A 23,667-nucleotide genomic window follows, 5' to 3' on the forward strand; every position below is an offset into this window, starting at 1 on the left:
TCCATGCAGACCAAGATGCCTATCTAAGCTAGTCCCATTTGCCTGTATTTGGCCCAAATCCCTCAAATCCTTTCCTATCCATGTACTTGTCCAAATGTTTTTTTAGATGTAATTGTACCCGCCTCTGCCACTTCCTCTGCCAGATACCTACCAGCCTCTGTGTGAAAAGGTTGCCCTTCAGGTCCTCTTTAAATCTTTCCCCTCTCACCTTAAACATGTGCCCTCTAGCTTTAGACTCCCCTACCCTGGCAAAATGACTGTGACTATCTACCCTATCTATGCCCTCTTGATTTTATTAAACTTGTATAAGGTCACGCCTCAGCCTCCTTCACTCCAGGGAAAAAAGTCCCAGCCTGTTCAATCTGTCCTTATAACTCAAGCCCTCCAGTCCAGGCAACATCCTTGTGGATCTTTTCTGCACCCTCTCCAGCTTAATCACATCCTTCCCATAGTGTGGTGACCAGACCTGCACACAATGTGTGGTCTCACCAACATTTTGTACAACTGTAACATGACATCCCAACTCTTGTACTCAATGCCATGGTCAATGAAGGCAAGCATGCCATACACCTTCTTCACCTACCTGTGTTGTCATTTTCAGGGAACTATGTATTTGTAACCCTATGTTCAACAATACTACCCAGGGCCCTGCCATTCACCGTGTAAGTCCTGTCCCAGTTTAACTTCCCAAAATGTATCACTTTGCACTTATCTGAATTAAATTCGATCTGCCATTTCTCTGCCCACTTTCCCAGTCGATCAATACAACCGTTATAACCTTAGGTAACCTTCTTCACTGTCCAGTGTCACTAATTTTGGTGCCATCTACAAACTCACTAATCATGCCACCTACCTTCTTATCCAAGTCATTAATATACATGACAAACAACAGGGGACTGAGCACTGATCCCTGCAGCACACCACTGGTCACAGACCTCCAATCTGAAAAGCAACCCTCCACTACCACTCTCTGATGCCTACCATTAAGACAATTTTATATCCAGTTGGCTACTTCACCCTGAATCCCATGCATTCCAACCTTGCTATAGCCACCTTGTCACCGCTTTAGAAAATTCACTCTAGTTGGTGAGACACGGTTTCCCACACACAGAGACATGCTGACTATTCCTAATCAGTCCTTGCCTTTCCAAATGCAGGTAGATCCTGTCTCTCAGAATCCCCTCCAGCAATTTTCCCACCACCGATGCAAATCTCACGGCCTGGGAATTGGCATGGACCTGATGGGCTGAATGTCCATCAGGTAGACAGAGAATGTTCAAGCCTTATTTAATGTTGGAGGAAGCTTGAGGAGTTGAATGGGCTGCTCCTGATCATAATCTTCCTCTCACTCAGTTGTTCAGTGTCACCTCATACCCCTTTGGAAGGACCTGTTACCTTAATTATTTTTGAGGTGTTATTACAGTAATGCATGCAAATGTAGCATCAGACCATACACAGCACAATCCCATGCAGTATGAAACAAAGGACCAGTTTTGGTTAACGAAGGAGGAGGCAGAACTTCACGCTTAAACATCCGCAAAGGATAAGCATCTTCCTGAGCTGGCAGAGGGGCAAACTGTTATGTTTATGCAAAGGTGCTACAGTCTTTCACTTCAGCCTAGACCATGGGCTTGATCTTCATTGTTCCCGAATAAGGTTGGCAACGCAATTGGAAGTTCGAACCATACAAGTTCAATCAGAAGTGACATGGCATGTACATACATATACATTTAACACAACATGACAAACATGGATGGAGTCTAAGTATTTTAGCAATTTTTCTCATTTGTTGCTTTGTTAATGCATTTCTGATTTCATGTCACAGTGATACAATGTCAGAGACAGACCACAGGGGAAATAGCACAAGCACAACAAAGGGGCATTCTTCAACCACTGCCAATCTCGAGCATGTATTGGAAGGCTTGGCGTTGCATGTTATACTTGACCTGGGAGTACTTGGTTCTGTCACTGGATGCAAAGCGGAAAATGTTCCATTTCCCGGCAATGTTCTCCCTCACCTCGACCAGCACAAAGATAAATCACAAATGTATCAGATCTTACGCGCACCAGCATAGTTTGTCAGTTTGCTTTGACCAGCCAGACAACACAACTGTTGACTCTGTAAAAGGTGAACCAATGCTTTTTCTCCACCAATGCAGAAACAGGACCATTTAAATTTCAAATAAACAAGTTCAAAACATTATACTAATCAAAGGGTAATGTGCATGCTTTCCAATCTTACAGATGCTTTGCTGATGCCTGATTTTGAATTATTACAAACCCTTTGAAAAATTTATTTATTAAGGAGGCTGAACACAGACGGAAGATGAAGAGGGTTCTAAGCTGAGTAGGCTACTCTGGTTGAGATGACCTACGTTCTCTATCTTGGTCAGTATTTATTAATAAATCGTCCGGTGCATTTGGAGTTCCACACAAGCAGTGGATAAAAAGATCTTTTAAAACAACCTATAAACTTTAAGAAGATAATCATAATAGTAAATAAAAGAGGTACAGTTTAATTTTAACTACCTACCTCCATCTGCCTCTCTCATTTCCTTTCTCTCCCTTTCTTACACTATGACTTTCATAGAACCTTGTGTTTCATATACAACCACTCCCACCTCACCCCCACACCCCCAGAGATGAGAGGAGGTGCAATATATCTGCTGATATCTTGCTTTGCACTGGAGCTTTCAATGGTTTGTGTTGTGGTATAATCTTTCACCTTGAATGGGAGGAAGCTATGTTCCGTTTTTGTAAGATTTATTAGATTTCATTGGCAGTGCTGTGTATAGTTTTGGATACTGTACCGCATGAAGGATATATTGACATTGGCTGGGGCCCTACACAGATTTACCAGATAGAGATCAGTTCACAGGGGTTAAATTCGGAGGACAAATTGCATTAAATTGGCTTGTATTCCATTGAGTTTAGAGGTGTGATCTGATAGGATCACCTGACTGAGGCACTTAAAATGTCAAAATGATAAAAGAGCCAGAAAGAAATAATTTCTTCAAAAGACAGAGGAGTCCTCAACAAAGTCACATCAAGATGGCAAGGTATTAGAAAAGGTCCAGGAAAGGATGGTTCTTGACAACAGTTACAGGGATCGATTAGAGAGGCTGGGGCTGTTTTCTGTGAAGGGAGATTTGTGAGAAGTGTATAAGGTTGGACAGAGTGGATAGTGGGATGTTGTACCTGTTGGTGGAGGGACCGAGGACTAGAGATCACAGGAATAAATTAAAGGGGACTAAGAATCACGTGAGAAGATGCTTCTTTATATAGTGTGTGATTAGAATCGGAATGCACTGCCTGCTGATGTGGTGGAGGCAGGATCCTTTGTGGCCTCCAAGAGGGAATTGGATAAATACATGGTGAGGAAAAAAATTGCAAGACTGTGGGGAAGGGGGCGGAGGTAGAACTGCAGAGCTGCTCTAGTAGGGAGCTAGGTGAGCATGATGGGCTGAATGGCTTCCTTCAGTGCTGTAACCATGCTATGATTCTATAAATGTTGTGCTTTCTGCCTAGCTTCATCACCATTTGGTTGCCCTACACACACTATGTGCAGTGCGATGTACTCTGTCTGAAATGCAATCCCATTGACTCCAATGGAACTGGACTTTGGAGGCAGGTAGCAGTGCGCTGAAGCCATTATAAATGTGTTTTGTGCTTCCGACTGGGAGTGAATTTCAAGGAAGTTGTTGTCTTCTTCTGGAGTGAAATCTTAAGGCCCTTCCTCATGCAAAGGGTAGTAGAAATCTGGAGGCATCCCCCAGAGAAACAGAGGGAGGGGACACTTGGAGCTTTCACACAGATTTTGTTTGGTAAATCTAACAGTAGATGTGGAGCAAAGCCCAGTAAATGAAGAGCTGACCCAGGTGACTGAATGCCTGATCTTCATCCCAAAGTTCCAATGCTCCATTCTTCAAATATTTATCCTGGCTTCACAGACACTTCCTTGACTGACTTGGATATCCTCGGTGACACTACTTAGGCTGACATCAGGGGCATCGAAGACAATGTACATCAGGTAGCAGAGGTTAGTCAACAACCAAACTTGAGGTTTAGGACTTGCATAGTAAGGAAATGTGGTGAACATAATCTTAAGGTCCTCGGGAAAAGTCTGGCTTGTCCTTGCTTCTTCAAATTCCCTTTATTATAATTACAAATACTCAGTACAACAGTCAGCAGTGGAAGTAAACAATTTAATACTTACTGTGACACTAACTCCAAGGCTTCCTTCTATTTTAGCCAGTTCCACGCTGTACCTGTCTCCTGGTTTCAGGTCCTGTTGCGTTGAGGACATCTGACCACCAGCCTGTCAATCAGATCACAAAGTACCAATGATGATTCACTGTCAGATCCAAACCATTTATCTTATTAAGGTTAGGAAGTCTGTGATTTGCTTATTCACCATAGAATTCACAAAGGTTTGTTAATGGTGAACCTTCACCATGAGGTCTCCCCATCAACACCCACGTTTCATAGCCTTGAAGATGGAACTGGCTCAGATTTGATTAGTTTGCTCAGCTGACAGCACCGAGCCAGAAAATCATGGGTCCAAGACACAACAAAGTAGACTGAAACATTTGGCACTGGTCATTTGGATAAGTCTTCAAACCTGCTTCCTGTCCTCTCAGTTGCTCAATGTATTATAATACAGAAGGATGCCATTTGGCCCAAATGGTTCATGCCATCTCTTAGGGTAACAAGCTTATCAGTCCTGATCCCCCTCTGTGATTTCCCCGTAGATTTGCAATTTATTCTCTCTCACACGTCCATCAACTAACTATCAATTCATTTTCTACTTCCTATGCTAAGGGGTAATTTAAAGTGGCTAATTAACCTACAAGCTAATCTTTAGGATATGGGAGGAAACTAGAGCAGCTGGAGGAAACCCATTTGGTCACAGGGAGAACATGCACATTCCACAAAGGCAGCACCCAAGGTCGGGATCGAACCTGGGTCACTGGAGCTGTGAGGCAGCAGCACTACCTGCTGTACAACCATACTGCCCTAAAACTAACACTTAATCAGAGCTTCCAAGCAGAAACACTATTTATTCTAAGTGACAATAAAAGCTGGTTAGTGACTCTTCACAGATCCAAGGATAATGATAAGCTCATGCTCATTATACTTGTCACTTGTTCAAAGAGCTAGCTCTCCTCTGTATCCTGTCCAATATTTAGTCCCCAACCAACCAATAAAACAGATTTTCTGCTCATTATCACCCTTTTGAAATTCTGAGCTGAAAAAGAGATTTCTCTCCCTTATCAATGCTATCTTTTGGAAGTTTAAGATTGTTGGATAGGAAATCAATGTCCATCACAGACCTGATTTACCAATTCACTTGTAGAATTATTCAGCTCTTGCATCCATATTTAATGAGAAAACAAACCATCCATGGTTTTACAGACACTACAAAGCCCACCAATGTATTTATGTATGGATGCAAAGAATAAGTTGTGATTGTCACAATCCCAACGATTAAGCTGATTGTCTACACCTTGGTCACTATCCACCCGTTCAACCTCTCAACAGAAGATTTATGATCTCCAGCTCCTCAAACAAGAAGCCAGAAACTGCTGGAAACACTCAGCAGGTCAGGCAGCACCTGTGGGAAAATAAAAGAGTTACGTTTCAGTTAGAAGACCTGAAGGGTGGGTCTTTGACCTGAGACGTTAAGTCTGTTTCTCTCTGAAGCATTAATTCTGCTTCTCTCTCCACAGATGCTGCCTGACCTGCTGAGTGTTTCTGTTTTAATTTCAGATTTCCAGCATCTGCAGTTTTTTTCTAATTTCCATGCTGGAAACTACCTTGGGTTTAAGAGAAGAATAAGTCAAGAATTGGTGATTGTGACATAGTCACTCTGGATTAAACTTCCAGGATAAAGAATTCCTTTCATGTAACACAACATATTTTGCACTCTTTGGAAGAATTTGGCTGAAAACCTGACTGCTAAATGCAGTCGAGTCCTTCACATGCAGGCTGCATAAAAGTTGCCAAATTTAGGCCGATTCCCCTCTGTGTATCACATGTAATGTACTGAGGCTACTGGAGGCAATGCAACCTTTACCCTCCCTTACACAACATTCACTTGCATCCTTGTAGCACCATAATGGCGTGGGCCATGCACACAGCAACCGTACTTCATCAACTTCTGGCTATTCAGAGGAGACCAGCGTTACCTACTCCATTGTTGTCAAGTCCAAGGCCCGCAGCTAATTGCAAGGTCCTCGTTAAGATTTCTACTCATAATCTCCTCCTTCTTCTTGGACAGTTCCTTGGGATGGAGGATGACTTGCTTCCAATAAAGAGTGGAAGGTGCCCATTTGTGACTTCTTTTAACAAGGGGCAACCTCATAGACCATCTACCACAGGGACTTCACCGTCTGAGTCTTGGTTCCAAGGCAAGCAAGTTCATGATAATTGGAAACTATGTTCTGCCACACAGACTTAGCAATGCATACACACAGGCGCAGTCTTTTCCTGAACTGCCCACCTTCACTTCCACACTCCTCCCTCAGTATATCCTGGCTCTCAGTTACATTTGGGATCCTCACCAATGAACCGAGGGCCACTGGCATCCACACCCCTTAATGGTCATCCAATCACATCCCTAATCTCCACTGCCCTGTCCTACCCTCACCTGACTCCTGGCAAGTCTACCTAACCCTCAAACACCACGTCCCCAGTCCCATGTCCAAACATTCCTACCGGCTTCTCTCAATTGCCCACATGCACCTATGACCCACGGGAGAGAGTGGAAAAAGGCCCCTGTCCACTTTTAGAATAAGGCGGAATTGGTCAGTATTCTGCACCATTACTTATTATTTTCAGGGCTGCTGTGGCACACACAAAACACGACTCCTCGCCTCAAAGATCTGTGGAATGTAGTTAGAGAAAATAGACCACTTGCGTAATTTGAATGACATTAATAATCCATAGGACCAAGATCAAAGCCCAATATACCAGCTGTGGAATCTAAATTAACTAAATTACCTGCAATTAAAAAAGATAACTAGTGTTAGTAATAGCTCCCACAAAACGATTGGATTGTCTCAGAAACTCATCTGGGTCACTAACAGCAGAGCAAACCTGCTGTCCTTACCTGCTCTGGCCTATGTGCAGGTGACTCCTCACTGCTGGTGCGGTGGCCCAGCATATCACTCAGTTGTGTTATGTCAGTGTGTTAATGAAGAGAGAGAATAAAACTGAACCGATAACCTGGCATAAACCTGGACTCCCAGTTTGGATACAGCAAAGTCAGTCAGCCTGCCTCCCCCGGCCTAGTCAACCTTGCAATGTCCTCCTCACAAACATCTGCTGACTGGGAGAGCTCTTCCACGGATAGCCAAACGAAAACTCGGCATTGTCACATTCAATGAATCAAACCATACAGATACTGTGCCAGGCTCCTCCGTCGCATTCCCTGGGTACATCCTACATCCTGTTCCACTGGCGGGACAGACCCACCGGAGGTGGCATTACAGTTGTATGCAGGCGGAAGAAGGTGTAGTTCTTGGAGTCTTCAATATTGACCCTACATCCCATAAAGTCTCGTGGCTTTGGGTCAAACATGGGCAAGGAAACATCCTCCTGATTACCACCCACCGTCCTCCCTCAGCTGATGAATCACTGCTCCTCCATTTAAAGTAATAAGTCCTGAGAAGGTGACTTCAATGTCCATCAGCTTGAGTGGCCTTGACAGCACCAGCACAGACCCATTTGGCCAGGTCCGGGACAAAGCAGCTCGACTGGCGTCCTAAACATTCGCTCTCTCAACCACCACTGCACAGTGGCTGCTGTGTGTACCATCTATAAAGTGCACTGCAGTTATTCAGAGGACTACTCTGACAGCCAATCACATACCTGTGACTTCTACCACTTCGGTAGCAGATGCAAAGGGAAGACCATCATCTGCAGGTTTCCCTCCGAGTCAACACACCACCCTGACTTGGAAATATACCTCCTTTTTTTCATCATTGCTGGGTTTAAATCCTGGAACCCCCCCCTGACAAACAGCACTGTGGGAGTACCTGCATCTGAAGAATTGCAGTGGTTTGAGGAAGTGGCTTACATCACCTTCCCATAACTGTTAAGGATGAGAAATAAATGGCAGCAATGCCCAAATCCCTAAAAACAAATAAAAAACATTAAACAAATCCATTTTATGGGTCCATGTTTGTTATTAACCTACTGGTACTTTAGTCAATGACTAAATGACCAATTTAGGCAACGACACCCTTGGGGGATTCTGCAATTGATTGGTGGAGGGGTTGGTTACAGCAACCATCGAGAGTTCCTTGGTGTTAGCAATGACTAGAAACCAGTTGCTACGTCTGGTTGTGTGATGCCAACAGAACGTATACCAAAGATACACAATGAGTGAACAAAGCTGGAAATGATGAGCAGTTTGCCGCTGGGATTTTTTGCTAGTGTGCACACCAGCCTTGAGGTTACACCCCTATCATTGCGAATGGGTAGCAAAGCAATGGCCACATGCACACCACAGGGAAACAGCATTGCCGAAGAAGCCTTCACTGTTTGTCACAAGCCATGCCTTTGTCTTTTGACCTGGCCATACCAAGGGGGCACAGTGGTGCAGCCAGTAGAGCTGCCACCTCACTGCTCCAGTGACCCGGTTCAATCCCAACCGTGGGTGTTGTACGTGTGGAGACTGCATGTTCCCCCTGTGACTGTGTGGGTTTCCCGAGTACTCTAGTTTCCTCCCACATCCCAAAGACGCAAGTTACTTCACCAGTGTGTGTAGGCGAGTGTTAGAACCTAGAGGAGTTGATGGGAATGTGGAGAAGAATGTGCATTTAAGGTGAGTGGCAGTAAGCTCAAAGGAGATGTGTGGGGCAAGTTTCTTTTATATACACAGAGAGTGGTGGGTGCCTGGAATGTGCTGCCAGGGGTAGAGGATGCAATTACAATAGAGGCATTTAAGAGGCTCTTAGATAGGCACACGAATGTGCAGGGAATGGAGGGATATGGACATTGTGTAGGCAGAAGGGATTAGTTTAGTTAGACACTTAATTACTAGTTTGATTAGTTCAGCACAATATTGAGGGCCAAAGTTCCTGTGTTGTACTGTCCTAGGTTCTAATAGAATCCCGAGAACATTAGTGCGGAATGGGATTGTTCTGTGAGCTAGCATAGACTCGATGGGCCAAAGTGGTCTCCTCCTCTGACAAATAAAAGTACCGTCATTTCCATCCCGTGGAGCTGGACAGATGGGCTGCTGGTCTCTGGAATCACTTCCGATGCAGATATCCCATGCCGGCCTGTTACAGGTGAGTTGGGGAGGCAGCAGTCCTGTGAGCTCTCTGGGCCGTTCACCTTGCTCTGTGACGTTGCCATATCCTGACGTGCAGATTCAGACAAGCCTGGAGCCAGGATTAACACGTTACTGAGCAACTAACTCCCAGAGTAAGGTCATTTCTCTTTCACACAGTGTATTTCACCCAATGGGTCTCATTGAAATTTAAATACATTAATACTCTACCCGTGATATATTGCAATGTTAAAACATACTTGTTAAATTTTATTAGAATTGTAGAATTTTACAAAGTGAATGTTGGCTACTTTACCAATCGATAGTGGTGAGGACGGTTCTCAAACACAAAACAAACCCCAACCTGGGAAGGGCAAATTGCAACAGGGTGTGAATACCTTTTGGTTGAGATATGATCAATGCCACTTCGTCAGGGGAATTCTGAAGCACCTCTACGGCAGTTCGGAGTGTGACACCCTCTAGGCTCTCATTGTTCACCGAAATCAGGCGGCCTCCTTCAAGACAAGGGTACATTTAAGCAGCAAAGGTCAGATCATTAAGAAAGCTCGCAGTGATGAAAAGCAAATCACGAGTTAATCCTCACCCTCTTTAATACGCCCGTCCTTGTCTGCTGGTCCTCCTGGAGTGATGGCGGTGATAAAGATCCCCAGGTCTAATTTTCCAGTTCTCTCTCCCCCAATGACCATAAAACCTACGAAGAAGATAAACAGGATCTGAGAACCCAAACTTTTTGCACTGATCTTCCCATGTAATGTAGCTTGAAGCTCTTGCACTTAATATCAGCTCATGAAAAGTGAGATGCAGCTGGAGCAACTGAAGTCTAGCAAGTTGAATGGCACTGTTCAGTAATGCAACTGTACAATCAGTCATCTCTCAAAACAACCTGACCCACAATGATGCCAAACATTCCTTCACATTACCCAGACTCAAACTGAAAGTACTCTTAAAGGTGGGACTCCAGTAAGAAACACCAAGGATAGGTTGCTATCTGTAAAGGGGCATTAGTAAGATACTCCAGTGTTGCTATAAAATTCAACAGTGAACAAGCTCAAGGCTTCATGTGTTGGGGAAATGGGTGTTCTGCAATCATCCCCTTAAAAAAGCTGGCGTTCAGGACTGGGGCCAGAACCAAGGTGTGGAGGGGAACGAGGCCCATGCATTGTAGGGGAGGGTCAGGGATTGGCACTGGTTGATGAATTCGAGGGGCTGCTGGATATTTTGGTTGGTTAATTAGTCACTGTAGTTTGTCTCTGTGGTAAAAGTGAGTGATAGAATTTCGGAGGGGATTGATGTGAGTGGAGAGAATAAAATGGAATTAGTGTAGGATTGGTGTAAATGGAATGGACTCAGTGGACTGAACAGTCTGCTTCTGTGCTGTATGACTCTATAAGACTTGTTGACATGCCTGTGGGCTCTTTGGAAGTAAGTGGATGAATGCTAATGAACAATAATGACAAAGTGCACAGGAAAAGAGCTGAGAAGGGTATGGCAGCTTTGAAGATGATACGACGATGAAGACCTTCCAGCAAGGAATACTAGTTCCCAAGGTTGGTGGATTAAAATGAGTATTCTAGAAGTGTACTGTCTTTGCCTTTAGAAAACAGACAAAATTGATAAATCTGTTTCATGAAGCTTACATAGCATCAGTTATCCATTACAAAGTGTATTGTACAATGGGTGAACTAAATCCTATGAATTTGCTGTTCTATGAATTTTTATAGGTTTATCGTTGCAGGGTTGTTAAATGTTTAATGGGTACAGGGTCTTAGTGGTTAATATACAGGACCAATGTCCAGAAGGCTTGACTACTGATTGAGCAAAATGAGTTCAAATCCCGCCACAGCTGATGGAGAGTGGTGGTTCCCCGTTAATGCTGCTGCCCCACAGCTCCAGGTTCTATCCTGCCCTCTAAGCGGAGTTCGCTCTTTCCTCCTGTGACCACATGGGTTTTCTTCGGGTGCTCCAGTTTCCTCCCACATCCCATTGATGTGCTGGTAAGTTCATTGGCTACTGTAACTTGCCCTGAGTGTAGCTGGATGACTGGGGGTGGTAGGAGAGGAACCGATGGGTATGTGACAGAGAATAGGCTACAGGCAAATTAATTGGGGGAATGTGACTGATGTGATTGTTCAGGGAGCTGGCATAGACTTAATAGGCTGAATGGCCTCCTTGTATGTTGTGACAATATGAAAATCTGTAATTAAGAAGTTGTAATCATGACCATGATACTGCTGGACTGTTTTAAAGTCCCATCTTGTTCATTAATCCCCTTCAGATGAAGAACCTGGTTTGACCAATGTGATACACTTCCGGCACCAACATAGCATGCCCACCATTTCCTAACCCATGCGTCTTTGGAATGTGGGAGGAAACCGGAGCACCCGGAGGAAACCCATGCAGACACAGGGAGAACGTGTGTTTCCTCCAGGTGCTCCGGTTTCCTCCCACATTCCAAAGACGTACGGGTTAGGAAGTTGTGAGCATGCTATGTTGGCGCTGGAAGCGTGGCGACACTTGTGGGCTGACCCCAGAACACTCGACGCAAAAATGTATTTCACTGTGTGTTTCAATGTACATGTGACTAATAAAGGTATCTTGTCTTATAACATCCCATCAATGTCCTCCAAAATAGCCTCACGAGCCACACGGTTCAGAAGGCGATCCGGGATGGGATATAAATGCTGGTCTTTCCAGCATCGTGTGCATTCAATGAATGAAAGATTTTTTTTAAAAAAGGCCTCCTGTGATATTCTTTCCCTGTCGTGGCAGATGGAAAGAGTGAGCCAGTCTCGGCTAGGCATCACTGAACAAGGCGAACAATTGGGTGTCGTTTTAACCCTATAATCAAAGGATTGCAGAGCCCAAGCAAGAAGAATGGTAATTTAACATCATTTTAGGTACAGAAAGGTAAGTGGTTAAAGGTAAAGAATGGATGGATGGGGAGAAAAAGAGAAAATATATAAGTTTTTAACTTACAAAAAAATCTCAACAACCATGAAAATCTGAAGAATGAGACTCCAGACTTCTCAGTGTCAGGTGATGCTTAATCACCACAAAGCTCCAGGTCTTATTTTAAAGTTGCCATTTAACACATCATTAGTTGGGAACATGTCACACACATCAACAATGCTGGCCTGAAGTTGCGACAAACCTGCGCCCCACTTGTGGTTACTGGTTGCCTCTCCGTCCCTATCTGGAGTGGGCCCCCAGAGTGAATGTCCACAAAGACATTCACAACAGTTCAAAATCATGACACAACAATCAAAAATTAAGCAAATTATTAATAAAATGTAAAAATGTTAAACTAGAAACCAAAAGCAACTGAATGCATAGAAACAGAATAAATGCTGGAAACTACTTGCAATATACCTTTCTCCATCCACTGGGGTGACTGAACCAATACCAGGTCTAACTTGGTGCAAAAAAAACAATCGGCTGGAGGAACTCAGTGGGTCGAGCAGCATCTGTCGGGGGAAAAGAATTGTCGACATTTCGGATCGAGACCCTGCATCAGGACCTCCAGCTGTTTTTTTTCACTTCAGATTCCAGCACCTGTGGTCTCTGTGTCTCCTAACTTAATGGAGGTTCAGCAGGAAGGCTTCTCAGAGAAGGTGCTGGGAATTGTGCAAGTTTGTGATCCATGAGGAGTCTACTGCCAGAGAGTGGGCTTGACAATGGCCCTGGATGTGCACTTATTCATATAAGAGCATAATTACAGTCTAGAAGCCAGTGTTGTGCGGGGAAACTTTAAGTCAACCTTAAGCCTGATTAACTTTATATGCATATCCTTCAGTCTAACACCCCACTCTAGAGACAAACATCAGCAGTAACCAGCAACAACTACAAGAGGTCTATGCCGCTCAAAGCATTTCACAGGTTAGGTAAACAGGGAGAAGCTCGACCTGTGAACCTAAAGGTGAAACAGAGCAACTAGGACAGCAAAGTTTGCGAGCCCAGGCTAAATTGTGCACGTGCCCAAGCTGGAAGTTGCCATGGCGTTTCCACACGAACCAAGGCCATTGCTCAGTCAATATGAAGGTCAATTAAAATGAAATCTCTTATTAACATACCAAAACCAAATTTGGGATCTTTCTTCAGATTTACAAAAATGATCTCCCGCTCAGGAATAGTCAGCTCGTTGTCCATTTTGCCCTTCAGTTGGTCTGTGGATAAAATATATATGTGAGCTAACAGATAAAGGCTTATGTCAACACTGCTATAAAGTCAGAATGGATTCATTGACTGGAGGTCTGGGTAGGGGGGCACAGTGGGATTACAAGTACTGCAGCTTTCTCACAGATCCAGTGACCCAGGTTCGACTCTGACCTCTGATGCTGTCTGCATGAAATTTTCACGTTCTCCCTGTGGCTGTGTGGGTTTCCCCTGGGTGCTCTGGTTTCCTTCCACGTACCAGAGACATGTGGTTTGTTAGGTTAATTGGTGACTGCAAGTTGCCCCTGGTGTAGGTGGGTGGCAGGAGATCAGGTTGGAGCTGTCGGGCTTGAGAGATAGAATAGTCTATAAGGAAATAAGTGGAGGAATGTGATTGGTGTGATTGCGCTGAAAGTCAAAGGGTCGAATGGCCTCCTTCTGGGCCATGAGGAAATATGAAATATATGAGACACCACATAGTGCCTACAGCACAAAGCGAATTTCTACAATCCCTGAGTGTTAGAAATAATGCTGACCCAGTAGACTCACTTCACCCACAGGTCAAATGAAACCTCAATGGGAGTGTCTGGTAATTGCCCTCATTTGTAAAGCTGTAAAAATTAAGCTGTTTAATCAGATGCAAGGACACTGTTAACAGCTTTGAATGTCTTTCTTTTTAATACACCAAGGAACAGATTAACGCACTCCAACTTTCACTGGCATTACCATCACTGAATCCCTCACTATCAATATCCTGGGGGTTACCATTGACCAGAAACCGAACCAGAGTAGTCACTTACACAATGTGGCTACAAGAGCAAATCAGAGGCGAGGAATCCTGCGGAGAGTAACTCAGCTCCTCACTCCCCAAAGCCTGTCCACCACTTAAAAGGAGTGTGCTGGAATCCCCTCTACTTGTCTGGGTGAGTGCAGCTTCAACAACACTCAAGAAGTTCGACTCCATACAGGACATAACAACTCGCTTGATAGGCACCCCATCCACCAGCATTCACTCACTCCACCACCAGCGCACAGTAACAGCAGTTTGTACCATCTACAGAATGCACTGCAACAACTCACCAAGACTCCTTAGACAGCTCCTTCCATACCCACGGCCTCTACCAACTAAAAGGACAAGGGCAGCAAAAGCACGGGGAACACCACCCCCTGGAAGTTGCCCTCCAAGCCACACACCATCCTGACTTGGAAATAGATCGCCATTCCTTCACCATTGCTGCGTCAAAATCCCTCCCTCACACCTCAAGAAATGCAGCAGTTCAAGAAGGCAGCTCACCACCACCTTCTCAAAGGCAACTAGGGGTGGGCAATTAAATGCCGGCTCAGCCTGCGAAGCCCACATCCCTTGAATGAACACAAAACAACTTAAGTGGTGAATGGCAGATTTCCTTGTAATTTTCTGTTACTCAGAGATAAGACTAGTCACTCATGTTAGCTTGCTGTTATAGTCATTTTTCACCTGTGTTAATCAAACATAATGAAGGTGCCACTCCTAATGAGATTAGGTAATATCTGACGAAGCAAGTAATATTAGAACTCAAGTTCTAAAATGCTGGTTTATTGTGCTGCTTCAGTGGGAGATTTGTGTGTGGTGATGATCAGCGGAAACTTCAAAGTCGCTTGTAAAATAATTGCAGTTTAGGGCACATTTTGTTGAACTAATGATTGCACCCAAAGCCACAAGGCCAGAGGCATGTTTTGGGTGATGTCACCAAGGACCAGCATGGGAGGGGAGCAAAGGGTAACAGTGGACGGAAGGGGCTCTGTTCTGGCACCATTGCCACAGCGTTTGTAACAATGGTGCTGAGGTGGAGATGGTTGAGAGCTTCGAGTTCCTTGGCATAAACATCACCAATAGCTTATCCTGGTCCAAAAACATAGACACTAAGGCCGAGAAAGCACACCAGCACCTCTACTTCCTCAGAAGGCAAAAGAAATTCAACATGTCTTCATTGACGCTCACCAATTTTTATAGATGCACCATAGAGAGCATCCTATCCAAATGCATCACAGTTGGTGTGGCAACTGCTCTGCCCAAGACCACAAGGAATTGCAGAGAGTTGTGAATGCAGCCCAGTCCATCACGGAAACCAGCCTCCCCTTCATGAACTCTGTCTATACTTCCCACTGCCTTGAGAAAGCAACCAACATAATCAAAGACCCCACCCACCCCGGACATTCTCTCTTCCCCCTCCCATTGGCCAGAAGATACAAAAACTTGAAAACACACACCACCAGGCTCAGACAAGCTTCTATCCCGCTGTTATAAGACTCTTGAATGGACCTCTTGTACGATAAAGATGAACCGTTGAGCTCACAATCTACCTCATCATAGCCCTTGCACCTTATTGTCTGCCTGCACTGCACTTTCTCTGTAACTGTAACACTATATTCTGCGTTTTGTAATTGCTCTTGCCTTTGTACTATGTCGATGTACTTATTTGAAATTATCAGTGTGGACGGCATGTATCTCAGTACATGTGACAATAATAAACCAATTATAAATTACCAATTACACCAAGAATGATTGCCTTACAATCATTAAGTAACCTTACAAAGGAATATTCTAAGGAGTTCACTTGGCAAATATGACCGATGTATATTCTCCACAGGTGAGCCTCCATGCCAGGAGAAGCTCATAAAGTGCACCTCCCACCACTCTCCCTCACTGCAAAGAACAAACTACTGGAGGAATTCAGCGGGTCAGGCAGTATCTGTGGAGGTAGAAGGATGGTCAATGTTTTGGGTTGAGACGCTGCATCAGAACTGAGAGTACAGGGGGGAGTTAGCCAGTATAAAGAGGTGAGAGAGAGAGGGAGAGGGAGAGGGAGAGGGAGAGGGAGGGGGGGGGGAAGAGAGAGAGAGAAAGAGAGAGAGAGAGAGACAGGGGCGAGACAGAGGCTGGAGGTGATCGGTGGAATCAGATGAGGTGAGGGATGATGGACAGATGGACCCAGATGGGGAAGGGGATGGGAAGGGCAGGCTAAGGGTGAAGAACCCCAAATTGGGAGGTGTGTGGTGACGAATCCAATAACAGGGGCAGGGGGTGTGGTATGGAAAAGGTGAACAAAGGGAGAGAGACCCTGGGTGGACCTATGGGAGTGGAAAAGGAACATCGAGGGTGTGGGTTACCTGCAAATGGAAAATTGAGTGATCATACCATTGGGCCGTAGGCTACCCCAGTAGAATATGAGGTGTTCTCCCAGTTTGTGTTTGCCCTCACTATGGCAGTGGAGAAGGTCGAGGACAGACAGGTTACTGTGGAAATGGGAAGGGGAGTTAAAATGACATGCAACAGGATGCTCGAGACATTGACCATCCCGTAGCCTCTGCAGATGCTGCCTGACCTACCGACCTCCCAGCAATTTGTTGTTTGCTCCAGATTTCAGCGTCTGCAGTCTCCTATGTCTCCACTCTCCCCCACAGGTAGCAGGAGCTGAAGAAAATGTTACAGGTGTTATCTTCACTCGAGCATTCCACTGAACTTACCAACTGCACCGCTCTGGCCAGAGGTTGTGCTCTGCAAACCTAAATGTCTTATCCTTTCCTTCCAGGCGGGGAGAATTTCAGAGTAAGATACGGCACCCTTTGTGCTACAAGAGAGAGAAAGGGAGGTTCGGTTACCTGGACAGTCACACAGCAAGCTTGTGTTCAGAATGCCCTGAAATCCAGAGGAATAGCATTCAGCACAGAAATAGACCCTTTGGCCCACGAGTCCATGCTAACCACCAAGCACCCATCTACACTAATTCTACACTAACCCCATTTCATTCTCCCCACATTTCCATCAACTCCCCAGATTCTACAGCTCACCTACACACTAGCAGCCAATTAACCTGGGACATGAGTGGATACCAGAGCACCCAGGGGAAACCCATGTGATCACAGGGAGAATATGCAATGTTCCACAGGTAGGTATTGAACCTGAGTCACCAGAGCTGTGAGGCAGCAGCTCGACAAACTGCGCCACTGTATTGCCCTAATGTATTAGGGATCTTCTAATGAGTGTGTTGCATCTGATAAAGGAAGCTGGATTAAGTAACTTGTGAATTTGTTTGCTCCGGATTTCAGCATCTGCAGTCTCTTGTGTCTCCACTCTGCTCATGCATTTGTGGCTCTTGTGCTATGTGTGGCCGCTTTGGTTTTATGACCTCCTGCTGATCCAGGTTTTCTGGATCAGGACGGCCCCTCAATTATTCAGGTAAAGCCATTGAGGATGGTGGAGGCCAGGCCCCACCTGATTTGACTGCACCATAGATCAGATTAACTGTCTGAACAATCCTGATTAATTGCAGACTTCCTAATTAATGCAGATTGCAGAAACTAGCACTCGTCTGATGAATCCTTCATACACTGCACTCCTTGAATTCTAAACATCAACTAGATTGGTAATATCTCCCATGCTGGGCAAAGAATATCAATGTCTTGGTGCACCCTGAGGTGTAGGTTGCACAATTCAATGAAGGGAATTCATGCTTATATTTTATTTCCTTATAACATAGATGCAATGGGACAAATGGCCTCCTTCTATCTCACAGATTTCTCATTAACTGCATCACTTGTCCTTCCACCTCCTCCCTTCCCATCATCCAGGAACCCAAACAGTCTTTCCCAGTGGAGCAGCGGTCCACTTGCACTACGCCTAGTGTACTGCATTTGGTGTTCGCAAGGTGGTCTCCTCTACGATGAGGAAACGCAGATTGGCCTATTGCTTTTGGAGCATCTGCGTTCAGTCAGCATTAGTAACCCTGAGTTTCCCTTTCCCTGCCACATTAATTGAAGAGACATTTAAGAGACTCTTAGATAGACACATGAATGATAGAAAAATAGGGGGCTATGTGGGAAGGAAGGGTTAGCTAGATCTTAGAGCAGGATAAAATGTCAGCACAACATTATGGGCCGAAGGGCCTGTACTGTGCTGTAGTGTTCTATGTTCTAATTCCCCATCCCACTCCCACTCTCTCCTATCGATACTGTCACAGTGAGGGCCAACACAAGATTGAGGAACAGCACCATCTGGGCACTTTGTAACCTTCTGGCCTCAGTATTAAATTCTACAGCTTCAGTTAACTTGATTTCTTGGTCTGTATCAGTTGTCTATCTGTGATATTAGCTCAGTTTGTTTTTTTTCCCCGTTTTCTTTTTTTCTCTCTGTGAGTGGAGAACATGCCCAGCGTGTCCTGAATTTCACAAGTCCCACATTCTCCATGTTCTTTTGACTATGATCTCACTTTCTCAGTGCTCCCATTCACTCATTCACCAGATAACCTGACTACAGCTTATCCCTACGGTCACCCTATCAGAGACATCCCTCCTCTCCCACCCTCCCTGAAGCTTAATGAACTCTTTTGTCTCCTTTGCAGTCCTGACAAAGGGTCTCCAACAGTTTCTCTTCCCACAGATGCTGCTTGACCTGCTGAGTATTTCCAGCATTTTGTGTTCTTTAGATTTCCAGTATCTGCCATTTCTTTTACTTTCAGAGGATGCTGACAGTGCTTTGCTTATCCTCCCCCTAGAGAACTCCTGGTCAGAACTAGAACTCAGCCTTCTCTTGTATACCCCCTCAATGGTTACATATAACACAATTCCAAATCGGAAGCACACACTACCCCTTGCCCCAACGGATCTCTTTCCATTTGTATTCTATCCATCAGCTAATACAACACATTTCCTTTAAGCGGTATAGGGTGATGGATCTACAAGAATTCAGGGAGAACGTGTACTGATGCTGATCATTTAGTATGACCTCATACATGTGAAATGACAAACTCACATGATTCAGGAATTACTAATTCTAATTACGAAATCAATATTTCCCACTTGGACCAGACAGTTCCCTCTCCTTAGTCAGTTGCTCATGGCCAATCTCATTCCAGATATTTATTAGTCCATCAATCTGGTTTCAAACTTTGGTCCATTGTGCATTCATTTCCAAGCGAAGGAAATTAATTTTACATGTATCTGAGACAACATTGTGTATTTAATGGAGTTTGAGAAATAAGTACTTCAGATTGCTTGCAAGCCCCAGTATTAAACACTGCAACTGAAGCCTGGACCTTGTACTTAATTTTCATCACAGAAAATTGGAAAAGCCTGTTCATTAGTCTTCCTCAAGCCCAAGTATGACAATACATATCTCAGAACATAATTGATAGCCCAGAATCTTCAGATAAATGAGATGGTGATAACTCTGTGTTGTCTGCAATATCCTACACTTCACTCAATTTGGTTTGCTTTTGTTAAGGTACTTGAGAGCTGACTAGAATTCAGAGATAGAAAATGCAAGACATTATTCATGCTGTCCCCATTCAGAGATATTAGGCTTGCTTCAAGCATAACAATAACAGCCCATAATTTGTATTTTATCACAGCTTTTCAGTGATACACCTACAGCCCCAGAGTAACTATCAATGCTACATGACTCAGTTGATTGTCAAGGCACCCAAATATTTGCCTGTAACCATTCTAGTGAAAACCTACCTCCACACGTGACTGGTGCCTGAAGCAGCCATGTCTGCCATGAGATTGTCACAGGATTTGCTTAGCGCCCCAAGAGATATAGTGTCCATGTTAGGGCGACTCAGAATGGTTTCTGATCGGGAAATGTTGCGCATCTCCTCAAAATGTCTTCGCTGGGCATATTTTGTCTCATTGGAAAGCACAGATGTAAAAACGTGTTCCTCTGTGGGAAAAGAAAAGAGACATGAAATATACCAAAACAGAAAGCTGATTTGATTTGAATATCTGAATTTCAAAATGGAGATGAGCATTACCAGCCCACATCGTACAAATTTTGGAGACTGGCTAATGACTTGCACAGACGGTATTCAGCTAAGTGATATGTGACAAAAATGTGTTGCAATTGTGAACTAAATTCCCAGCCAATCAGGTACTTATTCGCTCGTAAACAAAAATGCCAGATGGTTGATGGCTAAAACAAAATCAGAAAACGTGCACCACCTGGCAAGTGAGAACAGAAGTGGGAACTGTTCAGATGAAGCACCTACACTCAGAAGGGTGAGATTTCCATAGTGGGTAGAGGTTTAGTAGAAGATCTCCGAGAAAGAGTGGGGTGGTACTTACACCCCATTCCTGGCTTCCTGGGGGTCCACCACTGGGAGCTGTGAACACCCACCCGAGGCAGCAAGCCTAACTAATACATTAAGGTCATAGGACCTCCACTGGGCTAAAGAATCATCAACGTCTCAGTTTGGTGCAACATTCACTGTGTGTGCTCTGCTCAGTCCGACTGCAGAACAACCAAGGAAATCGAAGTAAGCGACAATGAGAAAAACTAAAAAAACTGTTAATGTAAAATAAGAAAAAAAAATTCTGGGAATATTCAGCAGGTCAGGCAGCATCTGGGGGAAAAGAATCAGAGTTAATGTTTCAGGTTGAAGACCCTTCGACTTGAAATGTTGACTCTCTTTATCTTGCCACAGATGAGGCCTGACTTGCTAGTATTTCCAGCATTTTCTGTAAGCAACAATGGTTGTTTGACTTCATCGATCAGCAGCAATGACTTAAAATGAAACACGTGGATAAAAGTTGCTTTTAAAAATCTGTGTGCATGCATGTGGATGTGGTGCGTGATGTGTGAGTGCATGTGTCAGTCTCACTTCTGTTGGTCATAACCAACCAAGACTTACAAGGTTGTCAGGTGCTGGTATTAAGCAAGTCTCCCCTCCTTTACAACAGAGCCTTGATGAAGCTGGCACTCACCATTTTCAAAGGCAGCTTGGCTGAGCTGGCGAGAGTTCATCTGTATCTGGAACCTGTGCTGAGCTGAGCACAGCTCAATTAGATACTTGCAGGTCTTGCTGTTTTCCGTGATGAAGATGTGCTTCTTCCCATCTGAACTGCTTTGAACCATAAACTTCTTTCTCTAATAAAATATTAATCAGGTTACTAAGTCCATCAGAGTAAGTATTTCATAAAGCACTGATTTTTAGCACACAGACATAAGGCAACATTGTCATCCTATAACTAGAGCTGCACAATGGAAAAGCTGCTTGTTTTCTGCCTTGTCGGATAGGAAACCCAGGTTCAGTCCTGACCTCCAGTGCTGCCTGTGTGGAGTTTGAACATTCCCCTGTGACTGTGTGGGTTTCCCCCGGGTGTCTGTTTCCTCCCACATCCCAAAGACGGCTTGGTAGGTTAAATGGCTACTGTAAAGCTACCATCTGTGTAGTTAAGGGGAAAGAAGAGTTTATGGGCATGTAATATAGAATAAGTTGCAGGGGAATAAGTGGAGGGGGAGAAGGATGATACGATAGCTGTGCTGGGAGCTGACATGAATCCAATGGGCCAAAAGTCCTCCTTTGCAAAAAAGTAGGTGGTAGAAGAATTAGAAGGGAGACAAGGAAACATTTTTACTGAAAGGGTTAAGGTGGTCTGAAGCTCACACTGGTATGAGGCAAGTCTCCTCTCCTTTACAACAGAGCCTTGGTGAGGCTAGCACTCACTGTTGTGGGTATGGTAGATGCAGAAAGGATGGTAGAGGCAAAAAAATGGCACTTTTTTACCTCTGTATAGGGCAATCTCTTCACCTTCACCTAACAATCCATTTGAACCACACTTGTTGGAAGACAGGACCTATTAACCACGTCAAGACCACTGCAGTTACCCATTCAATCAGACACACACATACACACACAAACACATGCGTGTGTATATACACATATATGTAGGCATGCACACCACTCACACATCACACACACATGCACATCCACACAATATATTCTCTACAAGATATTTATATGTTTATGTAATATAACTAGAAAAAGTAATATTTTTTCGTGTAATTTACTCTTTGACCTCTTTAACTCAACACCATTCAGCTAGTTTATTTGACAACTAATCTACTTGAACTAAACCCCACAGTACAACATCTTTGGTTCTGAAATTAACCCACTCAAACACACCAGGAGGGGCTCCAGAGTCTGGGGCTCCTTTCTATACAGAAGGTTAAGAGGTGAGTTGATTGTTGTAAGAGTTCAATGAGAAAAATAAGGAGGAAATGTTTCCACTGAGGAAAATCAAAACTAGAGGTCAGAAATAAACATAGGCAGTAATAAATCCAAAAGGGAATTCTGAAGAAAGCTCTTTTCCCAGTAAATAGTCAAAAGAGTTTAAGCTCTTTTGAGGGTTTTATTTTATTTTAATAAATTTTGAAATTCAACACTGCTTCTAAATTATTGTTGGCTGAATTATACTGGTAGTGGCCACCGTTTCCAAAGAGAACTGCTGGCATTCAGCCACTTAGAGGTCATTAAGTTCTGGATTCACATGGACCCAATAGAAGACCAGGACTTGCTAAGCGACAGGTACCTGCATTTTGAATGGTGCAGATTAATAAGAGAAGGTCAACGTGCATTTGTAAAGGGCAACTCTTGTCTGACCCGCTTGATTAATTATTTTGAAAAGGTAACAAGGAGGGTCGATAAGGACAGTGCGCTTGATGCAATCTATGTGGATTTTAATATGGCTCTTTACAAGGTTCCATGTGACAGTCTGGTCAAAACAATAAAAGCTCATGCGATCCAAGAAAGAGGGGAAATTTGGACTTAAAACTGGTTCAGAAATAGGTGGCAAAGGATAATGGCTGAAGATTGTTTTTGTGATTGGAAGGCTGTTACTACTTGGACTCCACATCATCCAGTCCTGGGTCCCTCACTTCTTGTTGTATGTATTAACAATCTAGACTGAAATGTAAGGGGCACGATAAAGAAGTTTGTGATTGATAGGAAGGGGGAAACATTTGGCTTCAGGGGATATGCTTCTGACGAAGGGTCCTGGACCTAATCTGTCTCTCTTTCCACAAATGCTGCCTGACCTGATGAGTGTTTCCAGCATTTTCTATTTTTATTTCAGATTTCCAGCATCTGCAGTTCTTTTGATTTCTGATGTAGATTGTCCAGTCTGTGGGGCAGCAAAGTGGCAATTGGAGTTTAATGCAGAGGCAATGTACCTTGGCAACTCCAACGTGGCAAGGGAATGCATAATAAATGGAAGACTGCTGTGTGATGTGGAGGAGAAAAGGGACTTTGGAACACACGTCCATAAATCCTGAACAGCACTGGTAAATCAGTTAAAAAAAAGGCATTGGGAAGCTTTCTTTTGACAGCCAAGGCGAAGAAAATAAGAGCAGGCAGGTTATGTTAGGAATGTATACAACACTAGTTAGGCCACAACTG

The 23,667-nt window shown here is 44.1% G+C and overlaps 1 protein-coding gene across 1 annotated transcript in view; it reads right to left on the reverse strand.

The window, feature by feature from the left end:
- The window catches only part of LOC127584570 (tyrosine-protein phosphatase non-receptor type 13-like), a 307,142-nt gene that overhangs the window by 146,455 nt on the left and 137,020 nt on the right, over positions 1-23,667 (reverse strand). Inside the window, exons 16-23 of the mRNA XM_052041344.1 lie at positions 21,194-21,356; positions 19,952-20,153; positions 16,961-17,064; positions 13,372-13,464; positions 9,885-9,992; positions 9,679-9,795; positions 9,211-9,392; positions 4,217-4,318 (exon numbers count right to left, since the gene is read on the reverse strand). Coding sequence (XP_051897304.1) covers positions 4,217-4,318; positions 9,211-9,392; positions 9,679-9,795; positions 9,885-9,992; positions 13,372-13,464; positions 16,961-17,064; positions 19,952-20,153; positions 21,194-21,356 — 1,071 coding nt within the window. The remainder of the gene's footprint in view (positions 1-4,216; positions 4,319-9,210; positions 9,393-9,678; positions 9,796-9,884; positions 9,993-13,371; positions 13,465-16,960; positions 17,065-19,951; positions 20,154-21,193; positions 21,357-23,667) is intronic.

The sequence above is a fragment of the Pristis pectinata genome, chromosome 30 (genome assembly GCF_009764475.1).
Source record: "Pristis pectinata isolate sPriPec2 chromosome 30, sPriPec2.1.pri, whole genome shotgun sequence".
In the NCBI taxonomy this organism is placed as follows: Eukaryota; Metazoa; Chordata; class Chondrichthyes; order Rhinopristiformes; family Pristidae; genus Pristis; species Pristis pectinata.